Source organism: Staurois parvus, unplaced genomic scaffold, assembly GCF_062004578.1.
Source record: "Staurois parvus isolate SC_StPar_1 unplaced genomic scaffold, SC_StPar_1.0 ptg000339l, whole genome shotgun sequence".
Classification (NCBI taxonomy): domain Eukaryota; kingdom Metazoa; phylum Chordata; class Amphibia; order Anura; family Ranidae; genus Staurois; species Staurois parvus.
The window spans coordinates 4,083,914-4,109,962 of NW_028318135.1; the positions used below are offsets into that span (position 1 = coordinate 4,083,914).

The 26,049-nt window shown below is 40.3% G+C and overlaps 1 protein-coding gene across 2 annotated transcripts in view; it reads right to left on the reverse strand.

Annotated features, from left to right (window-relative positions):
- Positions 1-26,049, reverse strand: part of TOX3 (TOX high mobility group box family member 3) — a 197,343-nt gene that overhangs the window by 134,508 nt on the left and 36,786 nt on the right. The window contains exon 2 of one of the 2 annotated variants that reach the window (XM_089684210.1): positions 4,050-4,173. The exons of the other annotated variant lie outside the window; for it this stretch is intronic. Coding sequence (XP_089540336.1) covers positions 4,050-4,103 — 54 coding nt within the window. The 5' untranslated portion in view covers positions 4,104-4,173. The remainder of the gene's footprint in view (positions 1-4,049; positions 4,174-26,049) is intronic. 2 annotated transcript variants of the gene reach the window in all.

Sequence of the window (26,049 nt, forward strand, 5' to 3'; positions counted from 1 at the left end):
TTAAGTACCATCTCTATACTGATGACACACAAATCTATCTTTCTACCTCACCCTTTCAGTCTCCCCTCACATTACTAACCTACTAAGTGACATATCAGCATGGATGTCACTCCACTTCCTCAAACTAAATCTTTCTAAAATGGAGCTCATACTATTCCCTCCAGCCCGTGCCCCCTCCCCTGACTTCATCAAGATCAATAATACAACCATCAGTCCCTCCCCTCTTGCCAGGGTACTAGGTGTAATCCTGGACTCCCATCTGTCCTTTCAGCCCCAAATCCAATCACTCTCCAAATCTTGTAGACTTCACCTCTGCAACATCTCCAAGATACGCCCATTTTTAACCACTGAAACCACTAAGCAACTTATTCACTGCCTTGTTATCTCTCACCTTCACTATTGTAACTCCCTCTTCATTGGCTTGCCTAATCACAGACTATCCCCTCTTCAGTCTATCATGAATGCTACTGCCAGACTCATCCACCTTACCAACTGTTCCATATCTGCTATCCCTCTCTGCTAATCCTTCTACTGGCTTCCCACTGCCCAACTAATAAAATTCAAAACATTAACAACATATAAAGCCCTTTATAACTCTGCCCCAAATTACATCACCAATCTTGTCTCCAAATATCACCCAAACCATCCACTCCACTCCTCCCATGACCTCCTGCTCTCTAGCTCCCTTGCCTCCTCCTCCCATGCTAATCTCCAGGACTTCTCCAGAGTCTCCCCCATTCTCTGGAACGCTCTAATCCAATCTATCCGACTATGCTTACTCTGCCCACTTTTAGACAATCTCTGAAAACCTCTCTTCAGGGAAGCCTATCCTGCCTTCAGCTAATAACCAAATCTTCTATTTCTCCTTTTAGTTCATCCCCCACAGTTACCTTTTGTACCACCAGCTCCTACCTCTTAGATTGTATGCTCCAAGGAGCAGGGCCCTCTGTATTGTCTGTATTGTCTTTCTTTATATTGTAAAGCACTGAGTAAACTGTTGACGCTATTTTAAATAATAATAATAATAATATAATCTCAGGACTGAACAAACCTCAATACAAATCCTTTATCAGGTAAAGCATCTTTCCTATGTGTATTACATCTGTGTATTTAACAGTTTTTCCAATAATCAGCCTTACCTAAAACTTATCTGAATGTTTCATTCTGATCACAAATCCAAAAATAAGTGGCAGATTACTCATTTTAGAAGAGAGGGTGGAGCATTAAAAAAATGTCTTATTTTGCACCTGAGGCCAACATCAGATTCATAAAGCCATTTACTACAAACTGCATACAGCTGGGCACAGTAAGCCAGATGTACAAAATTCCAGCAGTAAAATGTTTCTCCAATTAGATTCAAAACTACCATGGATGTTTAAATGTTATCTGTAATTCAAGAAAGGAGAGAAAGATGGGAAATTATACAGAATGTACAATTCTACAGCCCACCTACTGATCATGTTAGATGGTATTTAAATTCGGTCTCGAGTAGTCTACACAGAATATTAGGGTATATTTAAGGAACGTTCTTACTTAAAAACACTTGCAACATTTTAGCAAACATAGCTACTAATCTCCCATTTCCTAGAAATGTTTTTTAAAAAAGGGACATTTAATTGCATACAGTATTCACAGAAAATCAGTGTGTAGCAAGGATTTAGGATTTAGCAATGAACCTACAGATACACAACTCTATGTTAAAAACCCTAGTGTAGAAACAGAAGCTCATAGTTGGAAAGTAAAGCAAAAAAAGTTAATCTCTTGGTTCAATGCGGTAATGTATGTCTAAGGTTAATTGATTTTTATGGTGTTTTCCCCAACATGCCTATTTAGTTATTACAAGGTGGTAAGCAAGCTTGGAAATGCTGGGGCTATTCTTAGATAAAGCCAACACTGCATGAGAAAGCAGTAGCTAATGTAAATGTACTGACAGCCAGTGTTGCCCTAGGTAGGTGGACTGAGCTAAGCTTTCCTCTCTCACACACTAGCAGGGCTTCTTAGTTCAGTGTGTCTCAGCCAAAACTGGCTGTCATTGCAATCACATTAGCTACTACATTCTCATGCCGTGCTGGCCTTACCCAACAATAGCCCTGGAATTTCAGTGCTTGCCTCCCCATCAACAATAGCTCTTACTGGTCTTGTCACCAGAGAAGTTTTTTTCAGTCACCATGGCAACTGGGAATTTTCCAGCATTGATATATTATAAATCTCACCTTTCAGTCCCATTTTCTTATGATAAGATGGAAAAGAGAAAATGTATAACCAATCCAAAATATTCCAACTTTTGAGTATTGTTTATTTAAATTTATGACTTCTAAAATTAGGACGCATTCATTTATGTAATATAGTTCATAAACCATTTGAAACTTAACTGGTGATATGACCAATTTAAATGGTCTGTTGGGATTTGAACAGCATTTTACAACTTGTTTTCTGCAGGTATTAACGCCTAATAATCTGAACAATCTTGAAGTTTGAAAACTTGCTTTGTGAAGAAACCTACACATTTAGTTCCTTGAATTTTCTGACACATCCACTATGACCTGTGAATATGCACTGCCTGTGCCCACTACTGACAGGAGGAAGCTCTGGGATCACATATCATTACTGCTTGCAATCAGAGAGGTTTCATGGGATATGAAGTCCTTAGGGAATCCAGGAACTTGTGAAAGAGATGCCAGGAGACAGGCAGCAGTCACAACATGAAAAATGTTTCAAATAAGCTTATAAAGAGTTGTCAAAAATAACTCACTTGTATTGCTATTACAATGCTGATGTGATAAAATGAAAAAGTGAATGCCGTGACTATAGATCTCCTTTAATTGCTATACTAAGCATGGGCATAGATTTTATGTGCAGTTAATTCGTTGTTATATTATTCCAAAAATGTAAAAAAACAAACAAAAAAACAAAAGGAGAGGGAGAGGGGGGAGAGAGAGAGGGAGAGGGGGGGAGAGAGAGAGAAGGAGAGAGGGGGGGGCAGTGGGGGGAAGAGAGGGGGGGAGGAAGAGAGAGGGGGGGAGGAAGAGAGAGAGGGGGGGGAGGAAGAGAGAGAGGGGGGGGAGGAAGAGCGAGAGGGGGGGGAGGAAGAGAGAGAGGGGGGGGAGGAAGAGCGAGAGGGGGGGGAGGAAGAGCGAGAGGGGGAGAGGAAGAGCGAGAGGGGGAGAGGAAGAGCGAGAGGGGGAGAGGAAGAGCGAGAGGGGAGAGGAAGAGAGAGAGGGGGAGAGGAAGAGAGAGAGGGGGAGAGGAAGAGAGAGAGGGGAGAGAGGGAGAGAGGGGGGAGAGAGAGGGGAGAGAGAGGGGGGAGAGAAAGGGGGGGAAAGGGGGGGAGAAAGGGAGGAGAGAGAGGTGGGAGAGAAGGGGGGAGAGAGAGGGAGGGAGAGAGGGGGAGAGGGAGAGAGGGGTGGGGGAGAGAGAGGTGGGAGAGAGAGGGGGGGAGAGAGGGGGGAGAGAAAGGGGGGGGAGAAAGGGGGGGAGAAAGGGGGGGGAGAAAGGGAGGAGAGAGAGGTGGGAGAGAAGGGGGAGAGAGAGGGAGGGAGAGAGGGGGGAGAGAGAGAGGGGGGAGAGAGAGAGGGGGGAGAGAGAGAGGGGGGAGAGAGAGGGGGGGGAGAGAGAGGGGGGGGGGAGAGAGAGGGGGGGGAGAGAGAGGGAGAGAGATGGGGGGGAGAGAGAGAGGGGGATAGGGAGAGGGGGAGAGGGAAAGGGGGAGAGAGAGAGGGGGGAGAGGAGGGGTTGGGGAGGGGAGAAAGGGGGGGATAGAGAGGGGGAGAAAGGGGGGGATAGAGAGGGGGAGAGAGGGGGGAGAGAGGGGGGGAGAGAGATCAAAAACCAAACCTTTATAAAAACTAATGCAACCAATTTTAGTGTTAAACCAGGAAACAAAGATCCTATCCAAGATAGTACTATAAGAAACAAAAATATCCACCAAAGCAAAACTTCAGGCACCAGAAAATAGTACCCCTGCAGTGACTCCCACCCCCCTCCCATCCTCACACTACAAGGGTTACTCATTTGTGCCTAGGGGTAGAGGAATAAGATGTAATACTTACCTCATTGCTCACTCTGGTGCACTGTAGCCTCTTCTCTAAGGTGCTTCTGGCCATGGTCACATGCTTAACTTCACATTCAATGCAGGTCTAATACCGGAGGAGAGAAGAGGGGGATCACCGAAACCTGCCAAAGGGGAGGCACAAGGTAAGTAGCCTCTCTCTCTCTGAAGAGCTAATAAACATTTAACCATTGCAGTTATGGAAGGAAGGGGGGATACAGTACATGGGGTTTTTTTTATATCCTGGAGTTGGACTTTAAAGGCACATGTACATTAGAAAATTCTGAGAGTTCATGTTTTCTACCTCTATAAGAATTAGAATGGCATTAATATCCAAGATTGTATGCTCCTTGAGGGTTAGGGACTGACGTGCATGTACAATATGTAAAGCACTGCATAAATTGACGATGCTATACAAGTACCTGTAATAAATAAATATATAACCACAACTGGAAGTTTTTCAGAGATCTACAGATACCTTACACTTGTGCTGTACTTTACAGTTTATGGCAACACCTACCCAACCTGTCCTGAGGAAGTGAGAAAATGTGTGAATGGAGATGCTGGTGGCACTATCCAGAGAAATCTAGTCATGCTTACAATCAACAACTGATACTATGAAGTTATGTTTGGTATATGACATATGTATGTCTAATTCCAGTACTCAATCTCAAGGTTGGCTGTTTTACTATCTCATATGTATTCATTAAGATGGTGGTGTATTGATTTTATTATCTTTTTATTTTTAATCATGTGGAAATAAAAAATTTGTGACTTTGTAAAGTTGCCTCATGTCCTGCCGATAAAATTTGCCTTTTTTTCTGAGGAACATATGTTCCTAAGCTATTTGTACTAGTTTTTAGATTTGGCATGGTGAGGGTCTATATATTTCATGTAGGAGATTGTGGGAGAAACCACAGCAAGTGTGAAAAGCCATGGCAGGCAAAATCTGGCATTCAACACATTCACGGCACAGGCCACTAAAAATGTATGTAGACTTTTTTTTTTTTGTAGGGGGTTTCTTAGTTTGCAAGTGTTCCTGCAGGGGCAGGGGCACTTTAACCACTAGCACTCCTGTGGATTTACCCCTCTTAATGACCAAGCCTCTTTTTGCTACTCGGCTTTGTGTGAAAGTTATAGTATCTACAAACTATGGTATAGATACTGTAATTTATGCCATTTTTTTGCTAGACAGCGCTGCGCTAGTTTAACGGACAATTGCATGGTCATGCAGTACGGTACATAAATGAAATTTATGCATTTTTTCACACAAATAGAGCTTTCTTTTGGTGGTATTTGATCACCTGTGCACTTTCTTTTTGGCGCTATAAACAAAAAAATGTTTGAAGAAAAATGAAAAAAAAAAAATTCTCATTTCGGTCATAAAAAATATGTAAAAAAAATAAAAATTGTCATAAATTTAGGCCAAAATGTATTCTGCTACATGTTTTTGGTAAAAAAAAAACAAAAATAAAACAAAAAAAAACCCACAGTAAGTGTATATTTATTGCTTTGTGTGAAAGTTATAGCGTCTACAAACTATGGCATAGATAATGTAATTTACACAGCTTTTACTTTCTGACTGCCCATCACATTTCTTGAGGTGCTAAAATACCAGGATAGTACAAACACCCTCAAATGACCCCTTTGTGGAAAGTATACACCCTAAGCTATCTACTGAGAGGCATATTGAGTCCATGTAATATTTATCTTTTTTCGACAAGTTTCTAAAAAATGACAAACTTTTTTTTTTTTTTTTTACACAAAGTTGTCATTTAAATGGATTTATTTCTCGCACAAGCCATGGGCATATGTGGAATTACACCCCAACGTACATTCTGCTTCTACCGAGTATGGGGATACCACATGTGAGACTTTTTGGGAGCCTAGCCACATACAGGAGCCTGAAATCTAATGACCACTTTGAAAGCCGAAGGTGCGTAACTTCCTCATTTCACTTCCTCAATACCTATCACAGTTTTGAAGGCCCTGACATGCCAGGATAGCACCAACCCCACCCCCCCCCCCCCCCAAATGACCCCTTTCTGGAAAGTAGACACCACAAGGAATTTAAAAAGAAGCATGAGTATTTTGCAGATCTAATTTTTTCTCACAAGGTTTTGAAATATAAAAAAGTAGAAAAATGTTTTTGTTTTTTTTCTTCATTTTCCAAACACATGTGGCAACAAACGAGTTCTGCAAAATACTTACCAATACCATACCAGGCATTTCAGGGCCTCCAAAACTGTGATAGGTAGTCTGGAAGTGTAATGAGGAAATAAAGTCCTTTAAAAGCCTGAAGGTGCTTATTGATTTTGGGGTCCTGTGCTTGGCTAGACTGCTAAAACGTCTCTCACGTGGTACCCCCATACTCGGGAGAAGTAGCAGAATGTATTTTGGGGAGTAATTCCACATATACCCATGGCATGTGTGAGCAGTAACTCATTTAAGTGACAATTTTGTGTAAAAAAAAAAAAAAGTAATTTTCCAAAAACTTGTGGTAAAAAAATAAATTCTTCTAATGATTCAACATGCCTCTCAGCAAATAGTTTGGAGTGTCTACTTTCCAAAAAGGGGTCATTTTGGGGAGTGGGGGTGGTTTATGCCCAGCATTAGAAGTTTATGCCACACATCACTCACTCTAACCACCTGAAGATTAAGCCTTTTCTGACACTTTGTTCACATGAAAAAAAATCTGTATTTTTTGCTAGGAAATTATTTACACCCCCAAACATTATATAGTTTTCAAAGCAGACACCCTAGTGAATAAAATGGTGGGTACTATAATTTTTTTGGCACATAGTACTCGTGCAGCGATTTTTCAAATGCAATTTGTTAAAAAAACACACTTTTTTTACTTTTAATGCACAAAAACACAATATATTGGCCATTTATTTGGTAAGGCATAAAAGACGATGGTATGCCGAGTAAATAGATACCAAACATGACATGCTTTAAAACTGTGCATGCCCCGTGCAATGGCGACAAACTGCATACATTTTTAATATCCATAGGCAACACTTTAAAAGCTACCATTTTAGATTTACAAAGGAGGTCTAGTGTTAGAATTACTGCCCTTGATCTGATGTTCACGGCGATACCTCACATGTATGGTGCAATCGCTGTTTACATACCAGCACAGGGACAACAGGTGTGCGTGCATGGGAGGGGCTCATTTTTTTATTTTTTTTTAAGTTATTTTGATTTTTTTTTAATTTTTACACTGTAACTTTCATTTTTTTTATCACTTTTAATGCTATCACAGGGAATGCAAATATCCCCTATAACTTCAATGGGCATTGTCATATATTCTTTTTTGAGAAATCTGGGGTCTATCAGACTCTAGATATCTCCTCTGCCCTTACATTATCTAATCAAACCAAAATCGGTGTGATCAAATTCTTTCCCAATTTACAAATGGCGCTGTTTATATCCTGCAAAACTGAAGTGATGAAATGCTCGTAGCTTCCGAATTCTTAGACTATAGAGATGATTGGCACAACTCTGGTCTCCAATCAGCACTATGGTCAGCTGGCAGAAACACCGGCTGCATTCTCAGGTTCCCCTGATGGCACGGGACTGCCCGAGAAGGCCGTGGAAGACAGTGGGGGAGGGGGGGGTAATCATATCCCGCTGCTTGTAAAAGCAATCCTGCAGCTAATTAGCCACTAGGATTGCTTTTATATGAAAGCCGATCGCCGGCTGAAAACAACGATACCAGGATGATGCCTGCAGCTGTAGGCATCATCCTGGTATAACCAAAGTCCAGTGATGTACCAGTACATTGCTGGTCCTTGTTGGGTCAGCGATTTATGACAGTGATCAGCGACTTATGGAGGGACTGTGGCGGACATTTTGACACTGGGGTGGAACTGACTTGGGGTCACTGACATCCCCAGTGGCACCAATACAGTGGTCAGTGCAAAAAAAAACACTGACAATGTACTAACGGCACTGGGGAGGAAGGGGTTAACTTTTTTAAGCAATGAAAGGGTTAACTGTGAGGGGAGTGTTTTACTAGTGGGCGGGGGCGTGTGCTTTACAGGAACAAGCTGATCCCCAGAGATAAACTCCTCTCTCAGGATCAGTTTGTTAGGAGCTGACAGGGAGCAGAGCTGTATTGTAAACAATGCAGCTGTGCTCTGTGTTACCGTTTGCCGGTAATCGCCGAGACTGGCGAGTAATGACCGGCTGGGACCCGGTGATTAACACCCGCTACCGCGATCGGCGGGGCGGGTAGGGCGGGCGCGCGCCCCCTACCGGTTTTGAAAAATTACTTTTTAAAACGTGATTTTGCCTAGCGGTGCCACCTTGTGGCCGTTTTTCTACAGTGGCTGGACAGCAAGCAGTTAAACTATTCAATGTGTGATGAAAATCTGTTTCAAATCTCAAAGCAGATTTGCTAAAAGAAAAGCCAATAAGATGATGGAAATGTACATTCTAAAATTTAGCAGTGCTAGGCCTGGTCTGTGTAGCCTTTCCCCATGTTTGGATGTGTATGGTGCCTTGAGGCAACAAGCAAGACACTTGGAAAAGATTACAGAAAAATATAATGAAGTAAAATGACTGTCTACTGTACTCTTAGACTACCACAAACATTATATTCCCTATTCACAAGTCAAGGCGAGCTAACAATATACTGCAGAGAGGCTGTTTTGTAAACTACACCACACTGAGCAGGGATTTCATCAAACTGACCCTCAGGTTTTCAAGACTAACACATCAACAGGAGACTGCAATGCCAGCACGTTTTACCATGATGAATGAGTGAATGCAAAAGAAGACAGCTTGTAAGCAAAGTTTTTCAGACAAAGGTAATTTGAGAAGATAAAAGAGAAAAACGATTTGTAAAAGATGTTAGTGCTCCCAGAGATAGATCAGAGAGATATGGATGCAGAAAGCTTAATTCAAGTCCGGAAGTGGCATAATACTGTTTCTTTTATGAAATATGATAACACAGGTAAACACAAAGCATATGGTAAAACTTGAACAAAAGGTGATATCAGTCTGTTCGCAGAGGTCATTCTAATTACGTCTTTCCCTTCAAAGAATATTACCCATTGTTCACTGCTAAGCAACTCTGTAGAATGAAAGCAAATTACATTTCGTAGATGTCAAAAAATGTCATGCCATTTGTGCAGGTCATTGAAAGAAAGATAATTTACTGTATAAAAACAGTAACATTATTTGGTAATATTGCACATGACAGAAAGACAACATTGCTAAATTTCATCAAACTGCCCCTGCTGTGTTGAAAATGAACATACAGAAGCAGAGTTTGCCTAGCAAACTAATAAAAGGCTCATTCAACAAAGCAGCAGGGTTTTGCAACTGTTTAAAAAAACCTTAATTGTAGCTCAATCTGTACAACCCCAATTGCCTTGCTCTGCATAATGTTTGCTGTGTAATCCTTTAAATCTTAGAAGTATCCCTGTTCTGCTTTGGTTCTTTTACTACATGGAAGACACACATGCATGACATAACATTATATTGAACTAGAAAGTACAGCAGCCCATGGAGGGGCAATGAGGTCCAGTGACTACTAGTAACAATTTCACTCGTTCCTATAATGCCTCTTTTTACACATCTCTGTCTTGGACATAAACTGCACTGAAGTCGCTATGGTTAGAGAGTAAATATTTTTAATTTGAAGTTATATGTAATAAAAAAATAATTTAAAAGGGAAATTCACCTGTAAAATAAGACCGTAGATACTATTTTTCATGGTGCCTTTATCGCTTAACACCCCTCCATGCATTAATTCTTATGACTTCCACTGAAGTCTGCTGAAAAACTGACATGCCTGGGAATGTGGATCTCCTGGGTCCACGGAAACTATCCCCTGACCCCAAGTCACAACTTAATCCTTAATGTGAGGTCAAAGAAAGGAACCAGTAATAGCTGCAGGAGATCGACACTTCCAGAAGTTTTGGTATTCCTTTGGGCTTTAATCACTTCCTATCCCTGTATGTATATATACACACATTGGATATAAAAAGTCTACACACCCCTGTTAAAATGTCAGGTTTCTGTGATGTGAAAAAAAAAAAAAAAAAAAAAAAAAGGAGACAAAGAAATATTTTTTCCACCTTTAATGTAACCTATAAACTGTACAACTCAGTTGAACAACAAAAGTTCAATCTTTTAGGTGAAGGGAAGTAAAAATAAAAAACTAAAATAATATGGTTACATTAGTGTGCACACCCTTAAAAACGAATACTTTGTTGAAGTACCCGTCAGGGACCCCAGTGGTTGCCACAATCACGTGCGGGTCTGCGCATGCGCGGTGTGCCTGGCCGCACTAGCGTGCGAGCACTGGGACCAGGGCACCCGCGACTGCAGTGGCGATCGCAAGCCTGGCAGGGCGCCCTATTTAGAACAGGATTAGACTGCAGTGAATTGCTGTAAGGTCTTACCTGTTTCCTGATGTTCCTAATTAGTAGATTGCTTTGTTGCCGACCCTGCCTGACCCTGATTTGCTGTCTGTCTCCTGCTCTGATCTTTGGCTTGTCTGACCATTCTCCTGCTTAACCCTGCACGTTCTGATCTCCTGTTAACGAACCTGACTTGTGACCTGTTTATCTCTCTGCCTGCTGATTTTGTACTACACCGCCACCACTGTTACCGACCCGGCCTGCCCGACGCTGCTTGTTACCTCCTCACATCAGACTCTCACCTGCTATACACCTCCAACGGTGCTTCTACCACAGCTGGGTGAACCCAGGGGCCGCGACCTGGTCTCGGCTTACTCCAAGTCCATCCACACCATCAGGGGCCCTGGTCAACAAGCAGGTCGGAGCTTAGATTCTGCGCCTTGGGGGAGTCCGGTCTGTGGAGTGCTAGAGGCTACCGTGGTAGGATCCCTGACAGTACCTTTTGATTTTATTACAGCACTCAGACTTTTTGGGTATGAGTATCAGCATGGCACATCTTGACTTGGCAATATTTGCTCACTCTTCCTTGCAAAAACACTCCATATTGGTCAGATTGCACGGGCATCACCTGTGCACAGCCCTCTTCAGATCACCCCACAGATTTCATAATCAGGTTCAGCTCTGGGCTATGGCTGGGCCATTCCAGAACTTCTAATCTAATCTTCTGGTGAAGCCATTCCTTTGTTGATTTGGATACATGCTTTGGGTCGTTGTCATGCTGAAAGATGAATTTCCTCTTCATGATCTGCTTTCTAGCAGAAGCCTGAAGGTTTTGTGCCAATATTGACAGGTATTTGGAACTGTTCATAATGCCTTCTACCTTGACCAAGGCCCCAGTTCCAGTGAAGAAAAACAGCCCCAAAGCATAATGCTGCCACCACCATGCTTCACTGTGGGTATGGTGTTCTTTTGGTGATGTGCAGTGTTGTTTTTGCACCAAACGATATCTTTTGGAATTATGGCCAAAAAGTTCAATCTTGGTTCCATTAGATCATAACATTTTCCCACATGCTTTTTGGGAGACTTCAGATGTGTTTTTGCAAAATTAAGCCGGACTTGGATGTTTCTTTTTCATAGGAAAAGGCTTCCGTCTTTTAAATTTTACCCCATAGCCCAGACATATGAAGAATATGGGAGATTGTTGGCTTTTACTGTAGGATGCAAGAAAGAAAATGTCAGGTAAGACCTACTAGAGCAGCTGAACTTTATTTGGAGCTAATCAGAGGCACTTTAAATGATGGCAAGTGTGTACTGACTCCTAATTAACATGTTTTGAATGTGATTGCTTAATTCTGAACACAGCTACATCTCCAGTTATAAGAGGGTGTGCACACTTATGCAGCCACATTATTTTAGTTTTTTATGTTTACTCCACCCCCCCACTGAAATCTTTGTTTTTAAATTGAGTTTTACAGTTTATAGGTCACATTAAAAAGGTGGAAAAAAGTTCTGAAATTATTTATCTTTGTCTCACAGAAACCTGATATTTTAACAGGGGTGTGTAGACTTTTTATATCCACTGTGCATTGTTGAAAAGGAGTTGTAATACTATAATGTCTGAAGCCATGATCATGGTATCATTTTTTAAAGCAGGCAATAGGCTTTCATGTAAAAGTGGCTATACAGCCGACAAATCACTTTTACAGGCAGCAGAAAATGCTCCCTCACTCTCCCACACCTTTACCAAGCTTTTCCATCCCACCGGGGAGCCCAGTACCAATGAAACCGGTCACATCAGATGCACTAGGAATAGTGGAAGAAACTTCAGTTTTTCTTCCTCCCTCGAATGTCAAAAACTGGAAACAAGGATTTTGTCACTTACAGTATGTTTTTTTACAAGCCATTACTGCCTTGTAAAACATCTGATTAAAACTGACCTTGGCTTGATCAGATGCTTTAAAAGGGCAGAGGAGATTTATGGGGTAGACTCCATATCTCTGTCTAAACAGGACCTGTCACAGCCCATCCTATACCTAGAGGATGTTGCTCATCCTTTGCAATAGCAATAAAGTTCAATAAAAAGAAAAAAGGTACAGTGTAAAAAAAAAAATTTTTCAATAAATATTTCAATAAACTCCACTCCAATGCAGCTCCTTAACTCCTCCTGCTTATATACCTGATGGTGCACACAGATTTCAAAATTTCTAGGTTTATGGCTTTTAAAATTAGTGGGGTTCTCTCTGCAAGTAAGCTCACACAACACTGGATACCCTCATACTGTAATACATTTAAAATCCCCTTTATTAAAAAGTATTGCACTTATACTCAGTAAAATAAAGAAAAGCATATATTTACAGAGAACGAGGCCATGGCTCCCGCGTCACAGCCGGTTTCCGCAGTCATCCTCCTGCTTCGCATATATATATATATATATATATATATATATATATATATATATATATATATATATATATATATATATATATTTATTACACGCACATCACACACACACCTGGGGTACAATACATCATATCAAAGCTTAAAATAAACACTGTTATACACCAGGGGGTGTTTGATAAGCACCAACGTTAATAAAGGGTTACACACTTGAATAAAATTAAGAAACATTGCAGGCCTAGAATAACAGTTGGGAGATGTGGGTATTGTCTAGGATGATCTGAGTGGTGTTGGGCTACATTAACTTGTATAAGATGCCTGACCTGTCTTAACACCGTTATTAGTACTTCATCAAACTCTGGAAAGTTTGATACTATATGCAATTGTGGGCAAATGAGCATTCTGTGCAAAAACTGATAACTCACAATGTGCGAGATGTACAAACCACAAATCTTCGTACATTTGTCCAAAGCTCTGACAGCTAAAATCTAACTTTCTCCTACACTTTATTGATATATTTAGGTTTTAAAAAATGTTAACAATAGAATACGACATAATGCAAGGAGTGATATACATAAGCTGCTGATGCTCCTTTGAAAAATGCTAGTTTCTTGGAGCTTATTAGAATTCTCTGGCCCCATAACCTTCCGAGTACTGGCCTGGATTAAGAATAAGAGGACAAAGGATCAGGATGAGAGAGACAGACAGCATTTTAAAAAGGGCATCAGTGGCAGCAGCACGTGTTTCTTTTATGACAGATTATTTTTTCAATTAGTAGATTGACTGCACAGAAATTGATATTTATGCAGCATATTTATCTCACCCCTAACCCTCTACTAAGCCAGTTACAAGGTTACCCTAATACCACCTAAAATAAGATGAAATTTGAAGTACTGTAACTAAATCAGTTAACTTTATGGCTTAAAAAAAAAAAAAAAAAAAAGCTTTCTTATATGGTCTGCCAATACCAAAAAAAGACTTCTCAAGTTGAAGCACACCTACTGGGTGTTCCAAAAGTATCATTCCAAAAGTATAGTTTCCCTATTTAAATACAGAATTAAATCTCTGACCCAATATCAATAAAAATTGTACATCATCCCAAAGATCCATGAGAGCGACAGTCATGAAATAAAGATATTTTATTCTTAAAGGCTAAAGTTCACCTTTAGGGAAAAAATATTAAAATGTACACATTTTTGCAGGAAACAATATGTGCATTTATTATTATTTTTCACAAATTTTTGCAAATCCACCAGTTTTCTGCCTCCACAGTGGCTTTCAGTTAGAAAACCGCAAGAAGTGGCAGTTGATTATGATTGCACTGATCATTGTACTTGTAATCCATTGAGAACTACAAGTCCACCTGGTGCGGTGGCAGATGGGACTTGCAGTTTATTCATTCAGGGATCTCTGTGAATGAATGAGGTGGCTTAAGCCTCTAACAGCCACAATAATTTTAAATGCAATTTTGGCTGTGGGGGAGAGGAACACCCACCTGATGTCATGGGGGGGAGGGGGGTTCTCAGGGGGTGAACAGGAAAAGCTAGAACATGTTATATGTTACACCATACATATAAGTGTAACACATTCTTAAGATGAATGTATCCTTTAATACGTATGAAAATGGACAATAAAACTTGTTGGCATGAATGCTCTCCCCCAAGCTACCTCTGTGTATCCATAAGACACACAGAGCAGTGCGGGGCAGCTACCTGATCCATCCTCACTGGCTGTGATTGACTGCAGCAGGAACAAAATGTCTTTCTCTGCTGCATCTGAGCCAATGACGTGGGAGAGAGCTGGAAGAGCCACTGCTCCCATGCACATCGCTACATTGAGATCAGGCTTAGGCAAGTATTGGGGTGGCTGAGGGCGAAGCGGCACACTGAAAGTTTTTTACTTTCATGCATAGAATGCACAAAGGTAAAAAAACCTTCAACCTTTAGAACCACTTTAACTGAAAATGATTGTTGTTGAGTGAAAACCATTTGAGTAATGTGCAAATACATGATTCTGAATGGTAAAAACTATATGAAATTGATTACATACACAAAAGTAGACTGATTTTCATTTTTCCAGTCTGTCTAGGTCAAAACCCCTGATGTACACCATTTTCCTCAATATATCTCAATAAAATAATGTTAAATAGGGTTTAATATGCCCAAATAAAAATAGAATACTCTTCCTTCACAAAACCATCCGTGTTTTCACATTCCAATATGTGGTTATAACTTTGATTTATCAAGATGGTCATTTTCTATTTTGCAATTATTATAAAGGTTCAAATAATTTGACACTGTCAAATTAATTTGGTCATATTGCCTCAGCATGGATTTTCAAGTTGATAAAAGTTCCTGATTAGATTGAAAATAAATCTCTTCAAATGGTATCCATAATTTAATCTCATTAACCATAGAGAGCACTGAAATTAGCTTGAAGCATTAAGAATAGTGATATTCATTAAGTGTTGGGTAAAGGGCAGGGGAATAATAGCCAGGTTAAGCAGATGGGAAAAATTAAAGGCACCGGTATACAGTTACATCAAATTTTATTAGAAAGACTCAAGTTGGGAAAAGACAAATTTGACTAAGTTTTCTTCTCTATTTAAGTAATTTAATTAGTTTAAAATCAATGCCCACCATAAATATACATTTTTAATAAAAAAATTCCATGATTCTATCCGTGTAAACACAAGTTCAGAACCTTCAGCAACCTGAAATGCTTTTAGCCACACATATAGTTACTAATATTATAGGTATCACTCTGGATAACCTAAAACTTTAACCATAGAGCATAGGCTTCCTTTGACAGCACCAAAACTATTTTTTTGTAGAGACAACATAATATACACACATCTAGAGCAAGGGCTGATGTAAATGGTTATAAGGACACCTTTTTAATATGACCATTGTAACAAATGAAAATAAAATAAGAACACTAGAATATTTAGAAAATGTGTTATTAAACAATGTTCTAAAACCATACTGTGATAAGTAAAGAATTAATCACCAAAATGCACCATAGGTCACCAGCTAAAATACACATTTACAAAATACATGTGTGCCTGACCATAAACTTGTACTGGGCCAGATTAATAACAAATGTAACATAATTAGCAATAAAAGGCCACAGGGGGGGGTTATAACCCTTGTATCTGATTATTCAAACTTTTTATGGAGGTCCTTATGACTTTACATGTTCTACACTGCTATGTCACCAAAGACTGCAGCATGTACCGAATTATATGTGGAGCCCAGAAGAAAGACTTGTTCAGCTCACAACCTGGCTGTCACCGATATCCCTTGTGGTCTGGTCATTAAACCTGTTGAGAGCCGCAAAGAAAATGTCACTCCAAGCAAACAATGGCACAATGTCTAGTGCTGGAAAAAAAACACCCCTGCTGGAGTTGATAGTTGCCCAAATACCAATTCACCAGACCTAGCCAATAGAGCCTTGCGGTAAATAGCAATGTCAGTAACCGTAGTGCAGAAAGGTGAAGAGAAGGGGAATTATGCCTGCCATAAATTCATAATCATTCCCAAAAAGAATCTTCAGAAAAACCATGTCATAATAAAAGTAATTTCCAGTTTATTCAATCAAATAAGTTAAAGTCACTGAATAAAAAGGCCAAATTCAACCACAACTGTACATGGCCTTGACTCACAGATACTTGGTGTAATGTGGGGCTCCATTGGCAAGATGTGAAATACCCTTCTTCGTGGCCAATCAATACAAAAATCAGATGGCTACTAACACAGGGACCCAGGCAGGCAGCGAGAGCCAACAACATGGTGGTGGTCAGAATCCCATGGGGGCTGGAAATTGTATCACAGGAAGCTGTGTCAGCCAGAGGTGATGTCAGTGCTCAGCCATACATGAAGTACATGGATAACATGTTTTGAAGGGACAGCTTCTTTTTCAGCACCAAACCAGCATCTCTGGCTGGTTTGTTTGCATATACCAGCTGGCTGGGAATCTGTAATTTGCAACAGACGTAGTGGCAGTTTATTGTGTCTATATCATTGGACAGTAGGGTATTGTGTTTGATGTGGACAAACATAAATGGATTTTTTTTTTCTTTAAAAAAGGTATTTTTTCCCCATGTGGGTGCTTTTACTTTTCATTCTTTGTGAATGAGTTATGCCAGCCATAGACGAATTAACATTTGACTGGTTCCACAGGATCCATCTATGGGCAGGCTTGGTGTACTGAAGTCACCCAATCAAACGCAGTACAACCAGTCTGTCGGGGGAAGGGGGGGTGAGTGGGGAGGAGGGTTTTTGTATGATCACGGGAAAAACTTTTCAGGCCCCCACCTGCAAGATATTTTTTTAAGTGTTGGATGCATGTGGCCTGGTCTAGCCTAGATAAGGGTCTTTTATGAATTTTTACAAAGGACCAATGCTGAGGTTTATTTTGTCTACAAACAAGGGTATCTGTCTTTTACCAGAAGCAGAGGTAGTTATACCATCAACAAATTACAGATCGTTAGCTGCCTTGCAGATGGGCATCATACTTTACTGAGGTTTACTAAGGAACTTGTTGACAGAAAGATGCTGAGTAAAAATGTTCCGTAAAGACCTTGCGTAAACATGAGTATAGGCAAGTAAGGGTGCGTAAGCTTATAGAGGAGAAAAATTCTTCTTCATTGCCAGTGTTGAAATATACAGTGAAGGAAATAAGTATTTGATCTCCTGCTGATTTTGAATGTTTGCCCACTCACAAAGAAATGATCAGTCTAAAAATTGAATGGTAGGTGTATTGTAACAGAGACAGAATAGCAACAAAAAATTCAAAAGAAATACATGTGTAACAAATTATGCACCGATTTGCATGTTCATGAGGGAAATAAGTATTTGATCCCTTTCACAAAACATGACCTAGTACTTGGTGGCAAATCCCTAGTTGGCAATCACAGAGGTCAGACGTTTCCTGTAGTTGGCCACCAGGTTTGCACACATCTCAGGAGGGATTTTGGCCCACTCCTCTTGGCAGAGCCTCTCCAAGTCTATAAGGTTTGGTGGCTGATGTTTGGCAACTCAAACTTTCAGCTCCCTCCACAGATTTTCAATCGGATTAAGGTCTGGAGACTGGCTAGGCCACTCCAGGACCTTAATGTTCTTCTTCTTGAGCCACTCCTTTGTTGCCTTGGCTGTGTGTTTTGGGTCATTGTCATGCTGGGACACCCATCTACGACCCATTTTCAATGCCCTGGCTGAGGGAAGAAGGTTCTCACCCAAGATTTGATGGTACATTGCCCTGTCCATCATCCCTTTGATGCGGTGCATTTATCCTGTCCCCTTAGCAGAAAACCACTCCCAAAGCAGAATGTTTCCACCACCATGCTTGAAAGTTGGGATGATGTTCTTGGGTCATAGGCATCATTCCTCCTCCTCTTCCAAACACGGTGAGTTGAGTTGATGCCAAAGAGCTCGATTTTGGTCTCATCTGACGACATTTTCAACTAGCCCTTCTCTACATCATTCGGATGTTCAGTGGCAACGTTCAGATGGGCCTGGACATGTGCTTTCTTGAGCAGAGGGACCTTGCGGGCACGGCACGATTTCAATCCTTGTTGGCGTAGTGTGTTACCAATTGTTTTCTTGGTGATTGTGGTCCAAGCTGCCTGGAGATCATTGACAAGATCCTCACTTGTAGTTCTGGGATGATTCCTCACTGTTCTCATGATCATCGACACTCCATAAGGTGAGATCTTGCATGGTGCACCAGACCTAGGGAGACTGACAGTTATTTTGTGTTTCTTCCATTTGCAAATGATTGCACCAACTGTTGTCACCTTCTCACTGCTTGGCAATAGTTTTGTAGCCCAGTCCAGTCTTGTGTAGATCTATAAACTTGTCCCTGACATCCTTGGACAGCTCCTTGGTCTTTGCCATGGTGGAGAGTTTGAAATCTGATTGTTTGATTGCTCCTGTGGACAGGTGTATTTTATACAGGTAACAAAATGAGATTAGCAGAACTCCCTTTAAGAGACTGCTTCTAATCTCAGCTTGTTACCTGTATGAAGACACCTGGTAATCCTGCTGAATGATAGGGGATCAAATACTTATTTCCATCATGAACATGCAAATCAGTGCATAATTTGTTAAACAAGCTTTTCTTTTGAATTTTTTGTTGCTATTCTGTCTCTCAGTGTTACAATACACCTACCATTCGATTTTTAGACTGATCATTTCTTTGTACGTGTAAACACACATATGCATGTAAATTACTGCACTCAAATGTAAAATTTTCTATTATTGTCCTATGACTCTGTACCCAATCGCTGTATTACTGATCTTTACTCAACTGTGTGCATGGTTTCATAGACAATGCATCTAATTTCAAATAAGTAAAAACATTTAGAGTTTACTCCAGTGTGCAAGAGGCCTAACAGCAATAGCTTCACAAATTCAAATGAAGATTTAGGGCATCCCCGAAGCATGCCATTTAAAGGATTTGTGTATTTTTAATGTTACCCTTTAAGCCACATTAAAAGGGCCCTCCTCCCACTGAATGTTATTTAAAACTTAATATATATATTGGTACGTATCCCTTATGGAAGTGCCCAGCTACTCAAGCCCTTCTTTAATTAAAACTTGCAACGAACCATCGAAAAATGTCCAGCAAACCAAACTTTGCTCAGTTCGCTCATCACTAATCATAACTGTCAATATTCTACTTATGTGAGATGGGCTAGTAGGGCTCCAATTATTTTACGGCATGCTGCCCACTTAATTCAGTATATTTTAATAAGTTTCTTCCAAAGCTGTATAAATTTGATCCTTTTTAAATTTAATAAGGATTAGCAGATATCAAAGAGCACCCTTCCAGGAGCATGGGATATTTTACATAGTTACAGAATTTTTGATGCACAGAAACAGTGTGGAAGAAGAAAAGCCTAAACTAACCTTTAACATTGCACCAACAGTAATCTTTTACTTAAACTTCAGGTATCTCTGCATCAAACATAATTTTCTTTATCATAAAATGCTTGTTGAAATCTAATCCCATTTCTGGATTTCAGGAAAGAAATCAGGTGGAAAATACTTTTGAATGGTTTTCAGAAAAATAATTGTGTGTGGTATAAATTCTGGCAATAAAATGTTTTTGAAGTGTATATATTTCCTTTGGCTCATAACAGCAGATTTATAAAAAGAAAAACAAAATGATTGCTTAAAGTGATAGCAAGAAATAAATATGTTTAAAAGGCAAACAGTGTTAAAGTGACACAGAACTAAAACATCAAATACAATTTTTTGGAAAACTTTTACTATATAAAAACAGACTAAAGCTAAAAGGTCAGGGTAAAAAACAAATTATACAGTAAAGTTGAATATGTGCAAACATATAACTAAGAATACACCACACTTATTTTTCACTGCCAGAGTCATTTTTGCACACATTAAAATGAACATCTTAGGCCCGAAGATTGCTCAAAACTCCAAAAATAATATAGAGAAAAACAAACAAGATGTCTTGTACAATAAATGGTGGACTTTAAAGGGCACAACATGAGAAAAACCAAATACTTAAAAATTATACACTTTTTTGTCTGCTGACAAAAATGGGGTATCCCCTCAACAACATGGGGATCGCCTGTATGTATTCTCTCTAAAAGTGTAGAACTTGAATACTCATTACTGTGGATAGTACAGAGCACATCCATATAATCAAGATGCTCTTGTTCAGATCTCACGGTCAATGCATTTCGCTTGTGTTGTAGCTTATTCAGTACTGTATGACAGAGGGAGGGACTGCTATTATCATTAAACTTTTTACATATATTTCATAATTGGGCTATAACAATATACAGAGACTACATAGCCAACACAGTTAATGTGGTGAACCTTGGGGATCAAGATGACCATTTTTGGGACGGGCGCAAGGGACCCAGAAATGCCTGACCCCACATAGGGAGACAAAAAAACACATGCAGGGGAGGCAGAACAGTATCCTATAATAAAGGGATAAACAAAAAGCATAATCATCACAGATATGTACCACTTATTGATATGGAAGAAACACTTGTTGCAATTTCTTGTCACACAATATCAAAGCAACTGGTAATTAAACCCATGCTTTCAGAAACAAAATACATTCAATCATGTTTATTGCATACAAACATATTACATTTAAAAATATGAGGTTGTGTTGAGCGGATAAACAAACATGTCCAGCCTCAATACACTGGGGAAAATAATTATTTTATCCCCTGCAAATTTTGTAAGTTTGCCCACTTACAAGGAAATGAAGTCTAAAAATTTCATTATAGGTATAAATTTAAATGGTAGAGACAAAATATCAACCAAAAATCCAGAAAAAAAAAACCCACATGATTCAAGTGTTATAAATTGAGGTGCAGTTCAGTGAGTAAAATAAGTAATTGATCCCCAAGCAAAACATGACTTGGTAGAGAAACCCTTGTTGGCAAGCACAGAGGTAAGACGTTTCTTGTAGTTGGTTACCAGGTTTGCACACATCTCAGGAGGGATTTTGGTCCATTCTTCTTTACAGATCTTTAAAATCCTTAAGGTTTTTTGGCTGTCACTTAGCAACCCGAAGTTTCAGCTCGATGCACTTGGTAGGCCACTCCATGACCTTAATGTGCTTCTTCCTGAGCCACTTCTTTGTTGCCTTGGCGGTATGTTTTGAATCCTTGTCATGCTGGAAGACCCATCCATGACCCATCTTCAGTATTCTGGCTAAGGGAACAAGGTTCACATCCAAGATTTTACAATACATGGCCCGTCCATTGGCCCCTCAGTGTGGCAAAGTCGGCCTGTACCTTTAGCAGAAAAACAGCCCCAAAGCATAATGTTTCTACCTCCGTGCTTGACTGTGGGGATGATGTTCTCAGGGTCATAGTTAGCATTTTTCTTCCTCCAAACACAACGGGTCGAGTTAATGCCAAAGAGCTCAATTAAGGTCTCATCTGACCCCAGCACTTTGTCAATCCCTCTCTCAATCATTTAGATGTTCATTGGCAAACTTCAGATAGGCCTGTACATGTGCCTTCTTGAGGAGGGGGACTGTAAGGGACCGCCCGGCGGTACTACTAGCACTCCACTGAATAGGCGTCCCCAGCGCACGGAATCTAAGTCCCAGGGTGCTTGTTCACCAGGGCCCCTGATGGTGGGGATGGACTTGGAGCTCCCCGAGACCAGGTCGTGACTACTGGGTGCGCCCGTCAGTGGTAGTAGTATGCGCAAGGGGCTCCCACGGGGAAGAGTCTGATGTGAGGAGGTCGGAAGACCCCACTGCAAGGGATGGATGGATGGATGAGCAAGGTCAGACGGGCCGGGTCGGTAACAGAGAGGACGGCAAGGTACAAGGCAGCGGGCATAGAATGGTCGGGTCACACGCCAGGTCAGTAACAGCAGGTCAAATCCAATAGGGGGCATCCAGGAGAGAGGTCAGGCAAAGCAAGGGTCAGAGCAGGAGAAAGCAGCAAGGTCAGGTTCAATCCGGGTCAAAACTTACAAGGGGTACAGGATCACAGGTTCACAGGATGCAGGGAAGACCAGAAGGCACTGAATGACAGCTCAGGGTCATTTAAATATCCCGCCCTGCGCTGCCATTGGTGCCCAGCGGGCGGCCGCGGCTTCTACTGCACATGTGCAAACTCGAACGCTGCGGCCGGCCCGGACCTAGTGCCCGTGTCCCTGCACAGGGCGGTGCACTGCGCCTGCGCCGGGACCATCGCGGCAGGGATCGAGGAGATCCCTGACAGGGACCTTGCGGGTACTGCAGGATTTCAATCCATGGCAGCATATTGTGTTGCCAATAGTTAGAAGACTGTGGTCCTGCCTTGAGATCATTTACAAACTTCTCCTATGTAGTTCTGGCCTGATCCCTTACTTTTCTCATGATCATCCTTACCCCATGAGGCAAAATCTTGCATTAAGCTCCAGATCGTGTCCGATTGATGGCTATTTTGTATTTCTTCCATTTGCAAATAAACACTCCAGCAGTTGTTTCCTTCTCACCAAGCTACTTGCTGATGGTCTTGTAGCCCATTCCAGCCTTGTGCAGGTCCACAATCTTGTTCCTGATGTCCTTTAACAGCTCTTTGGTGTTGCCCATGAGGTTTGAATGGAAGAAAGATTCTGTGGACAGGTGTCTTTTATACACAACAATGTGTTGTTAGGAGCACCTTTTTAAATTGACAGGACTAATCTGTGTACCAAATGTGCACATAGCCAGTCTGTGGGAGCCAGAATTATTGTGGGTTGGTAGGGGATAAAATACTTATTTTACGCACTAAATTGCAACGCAATTTCTAACATTTGTATCAGGTGTTTTGTCTTGATTTTTGGTTGATATGCTGTCTCGATCATTTAAAATACACCTATAATAAAAATTATTGACCTTTCATTTCTTTGTAAGTGGGCAAACTTACAAAAACAGCAAAGGGATCAAATAATTATTTTCCCCACTATATGTGCTCAAAATTGTCTACATGCAACACTTAAAAAACCTTTACAGCATCAATTTGGAGTTAACCGTGAATGATGACCCTAGAATTATTATCACTCTTGTATGGTGATACCGAATAAGTGTAGTGCACTCATGCAAGAACACCCAATGCACGTGTTTGGGTACAAATGGTACAAGGTAGGTGGGTGGGTAGGGGGTGGATTTTAAATATTTTTGCTTTATGTTTTATTAAGCTTTAATTTTAAAAACATTTTGCTTAACTTAAGGTTATAGCTTAACTTGAGCCCTCTTTGTGATAGCACAGTGCAGGTGACAGGTTCTCTTTAGGGATATATCAGACTGTAAAGTCACCCACATCCCCACTACAAAGATAGTGTACAGTTGGCTGGGAAAACGTGAACAAACCCGCTGATATATATAGTAGCTGGGGATCTGTACAAATGCTGGCGCTGTTGCCATTGTATGGCATATGGCAGCTCATGTACATTGCATCACAGGAGTTGAGGAGAGTATTTGCAGACTTTAGTTCTGCTTTAATTCACAGAATTTCAGCATAAGAATGGGTAATGTTTAAATCCTTTTTTTTTTTTTTTTTTTTTAAGAATCCCAGCATGCTAGCTTTGTGAATTGAGCCTTATGCTACACCACCATAAACATCCACGCCTTTATTTCAAATGGCTGTTAATACAAATGGTATCTCTTTCCTTCTTAAATAAAAATAAAGTTTATTTCCAACTTTCCTTGTTGTATGCACAATAAAGACATAGCTGTTTTCATTTCTGATATATTTACACAACTATGATCAAATGTATTATACTGATATTAGGCACAAAGTACTGACAATAATCTGCTTTTAATGTCCTGCAGTGGACTGGAGTTTAAACAAACCTCCCACAGATGTAACGGGAGCCTGAGCCAAATGTAAGCTAAATAGGCTTGTGTCATATTTTATTCCAGAGCACAATCCTAGAGAGGCTTTGTATTTACAGCTTCTGCCAACAAGAATCCCACAATGTAACACACAATCATTACTGCATACAAGAACCGCTAATGCTGCAACTATTACTACGAACAACAAAAAGTAACAGTAAGAATGGACGGTTTGTAATTGTGGTATTATGTTCAGTACCTATATACAAATGTGGCTTGGTCAGAATATTTGTGTATAATTTTCCATAAAACTATAAAGTAGTTGGCTCTCTGTTTCTCTCTATAACTTGACACAACAATTAGGCAACAGTGTTCTGTTAAATGCTCACTGTAAGGGCCATTTCATGTGGTTGGCCTGTAAAAACAGGTGACTGAGCCACCATTTTACTTCCTGGGTGCCCACCTAAATTCTAACATTACAGCAAGATAGGGCTGTAAACATGCTGTGACTGTGATGAAATTTTAACTGCAGAGGGTTTTTTTTTTTTTTTTTTTTTTTTTTTAACTCCTACAGAGTTTGACAGGTGGCATAGCCCGTCACACTTTAGGAAAATCATCATTTGTGAATCTATTGCAAGTTTCTCTGACTATTCTGCCAATAATAAAGCTTTCTGTAGCAGATAGGCAGACAACACTAAAGCCTAGTACACGTGATCAGAAAATCATATGAAAAATATCGCTTTCAAATCAATTGTACAATAATCTGATCGTTCGTACATTGCGTTCCTCCAAAATTATTCAAAGGGACAAACATGAAAATGTTTCTCAAACAATACCAGATCGTACGATTTTCGTTTAATCAGTACAGTTTTCGTCTGAAAATGAAAATACACTACATCACTTTCCAATTTTTGTACTCTCATACAAGATTTTACCTAAGTTTAGTAGCTTATTAACTTTTGATAGGAGACTAAACTTGCAAAAAAAAAAAAAAAAAAAAAAAACCCCACGGACGACCATTTGTCCAATATTCTCATCATATTTATGGGGCTTAAGCCATTGCCCCACAATTAACATCAGCGTCATCAGACTGCCATGTGTAGTCTTTCAATGGGCCTTTTAACTGCCAATCAGGTCTTCAGAAGGCATGACCAGCCTAAGGACCAACTGATACAGTGAGCAAGGCAGGCTAACAATGCTGCTGCTAATTATGATAGAAGGTCTTTGTACGTTCAGTCTGCAACAGGGAGTACTGTTACATGCAGAATCTCCTTGTAAGAAACTGCAAAAGATTTAAAGAAAATCAATTTGCCAATAAAAAAAAAAACCCACACAGCTCAGGTCTACGGTCAGTTAGTTCACCAAAAACCTATACTTCTGTTTTGATAGATGCTGGGAAATTAGGAAAAAGCAACCTCTTTGGGTCTTGGAGACTGTTTCGGTGAGATATCAACACTTGAGGTCTGCAAACCTTTTGTGGCCTTTAAGGGAAGTGGGAGTGGAACAGTCCCTATGTGATTGTGAGAAACAAAGCTCCAAGGTGGGCAGAAGCAAGAGTTGGGTATTGTTGCAGAAATCTCATAGCTACAGAATCAAAGTCAGATAAAAATCCAGGGCTTGACCCAACCCCACCAGGCTCCACCTACAACTAAAATATCACAGTATACCAAAACATTTTACTCTAAAGAAGGTGTGTGTATAAAGGAACTGTTAGGCTATTGCTAAATGGGCTGAAGCTGAAATATGAATACTGAACTACTTCTTAGCATTTCACAGTTTAGGAGTCAGTTTTCATAATATAAATACAGTTTTCATTATTTATAAATAATATAAATAATGGAAAACAGAACAAAAAAGTGTTGGAGGACAGAAGATCATGGAAAACATCCAAAATCATGTTGCCTTCTAGCATATTATATG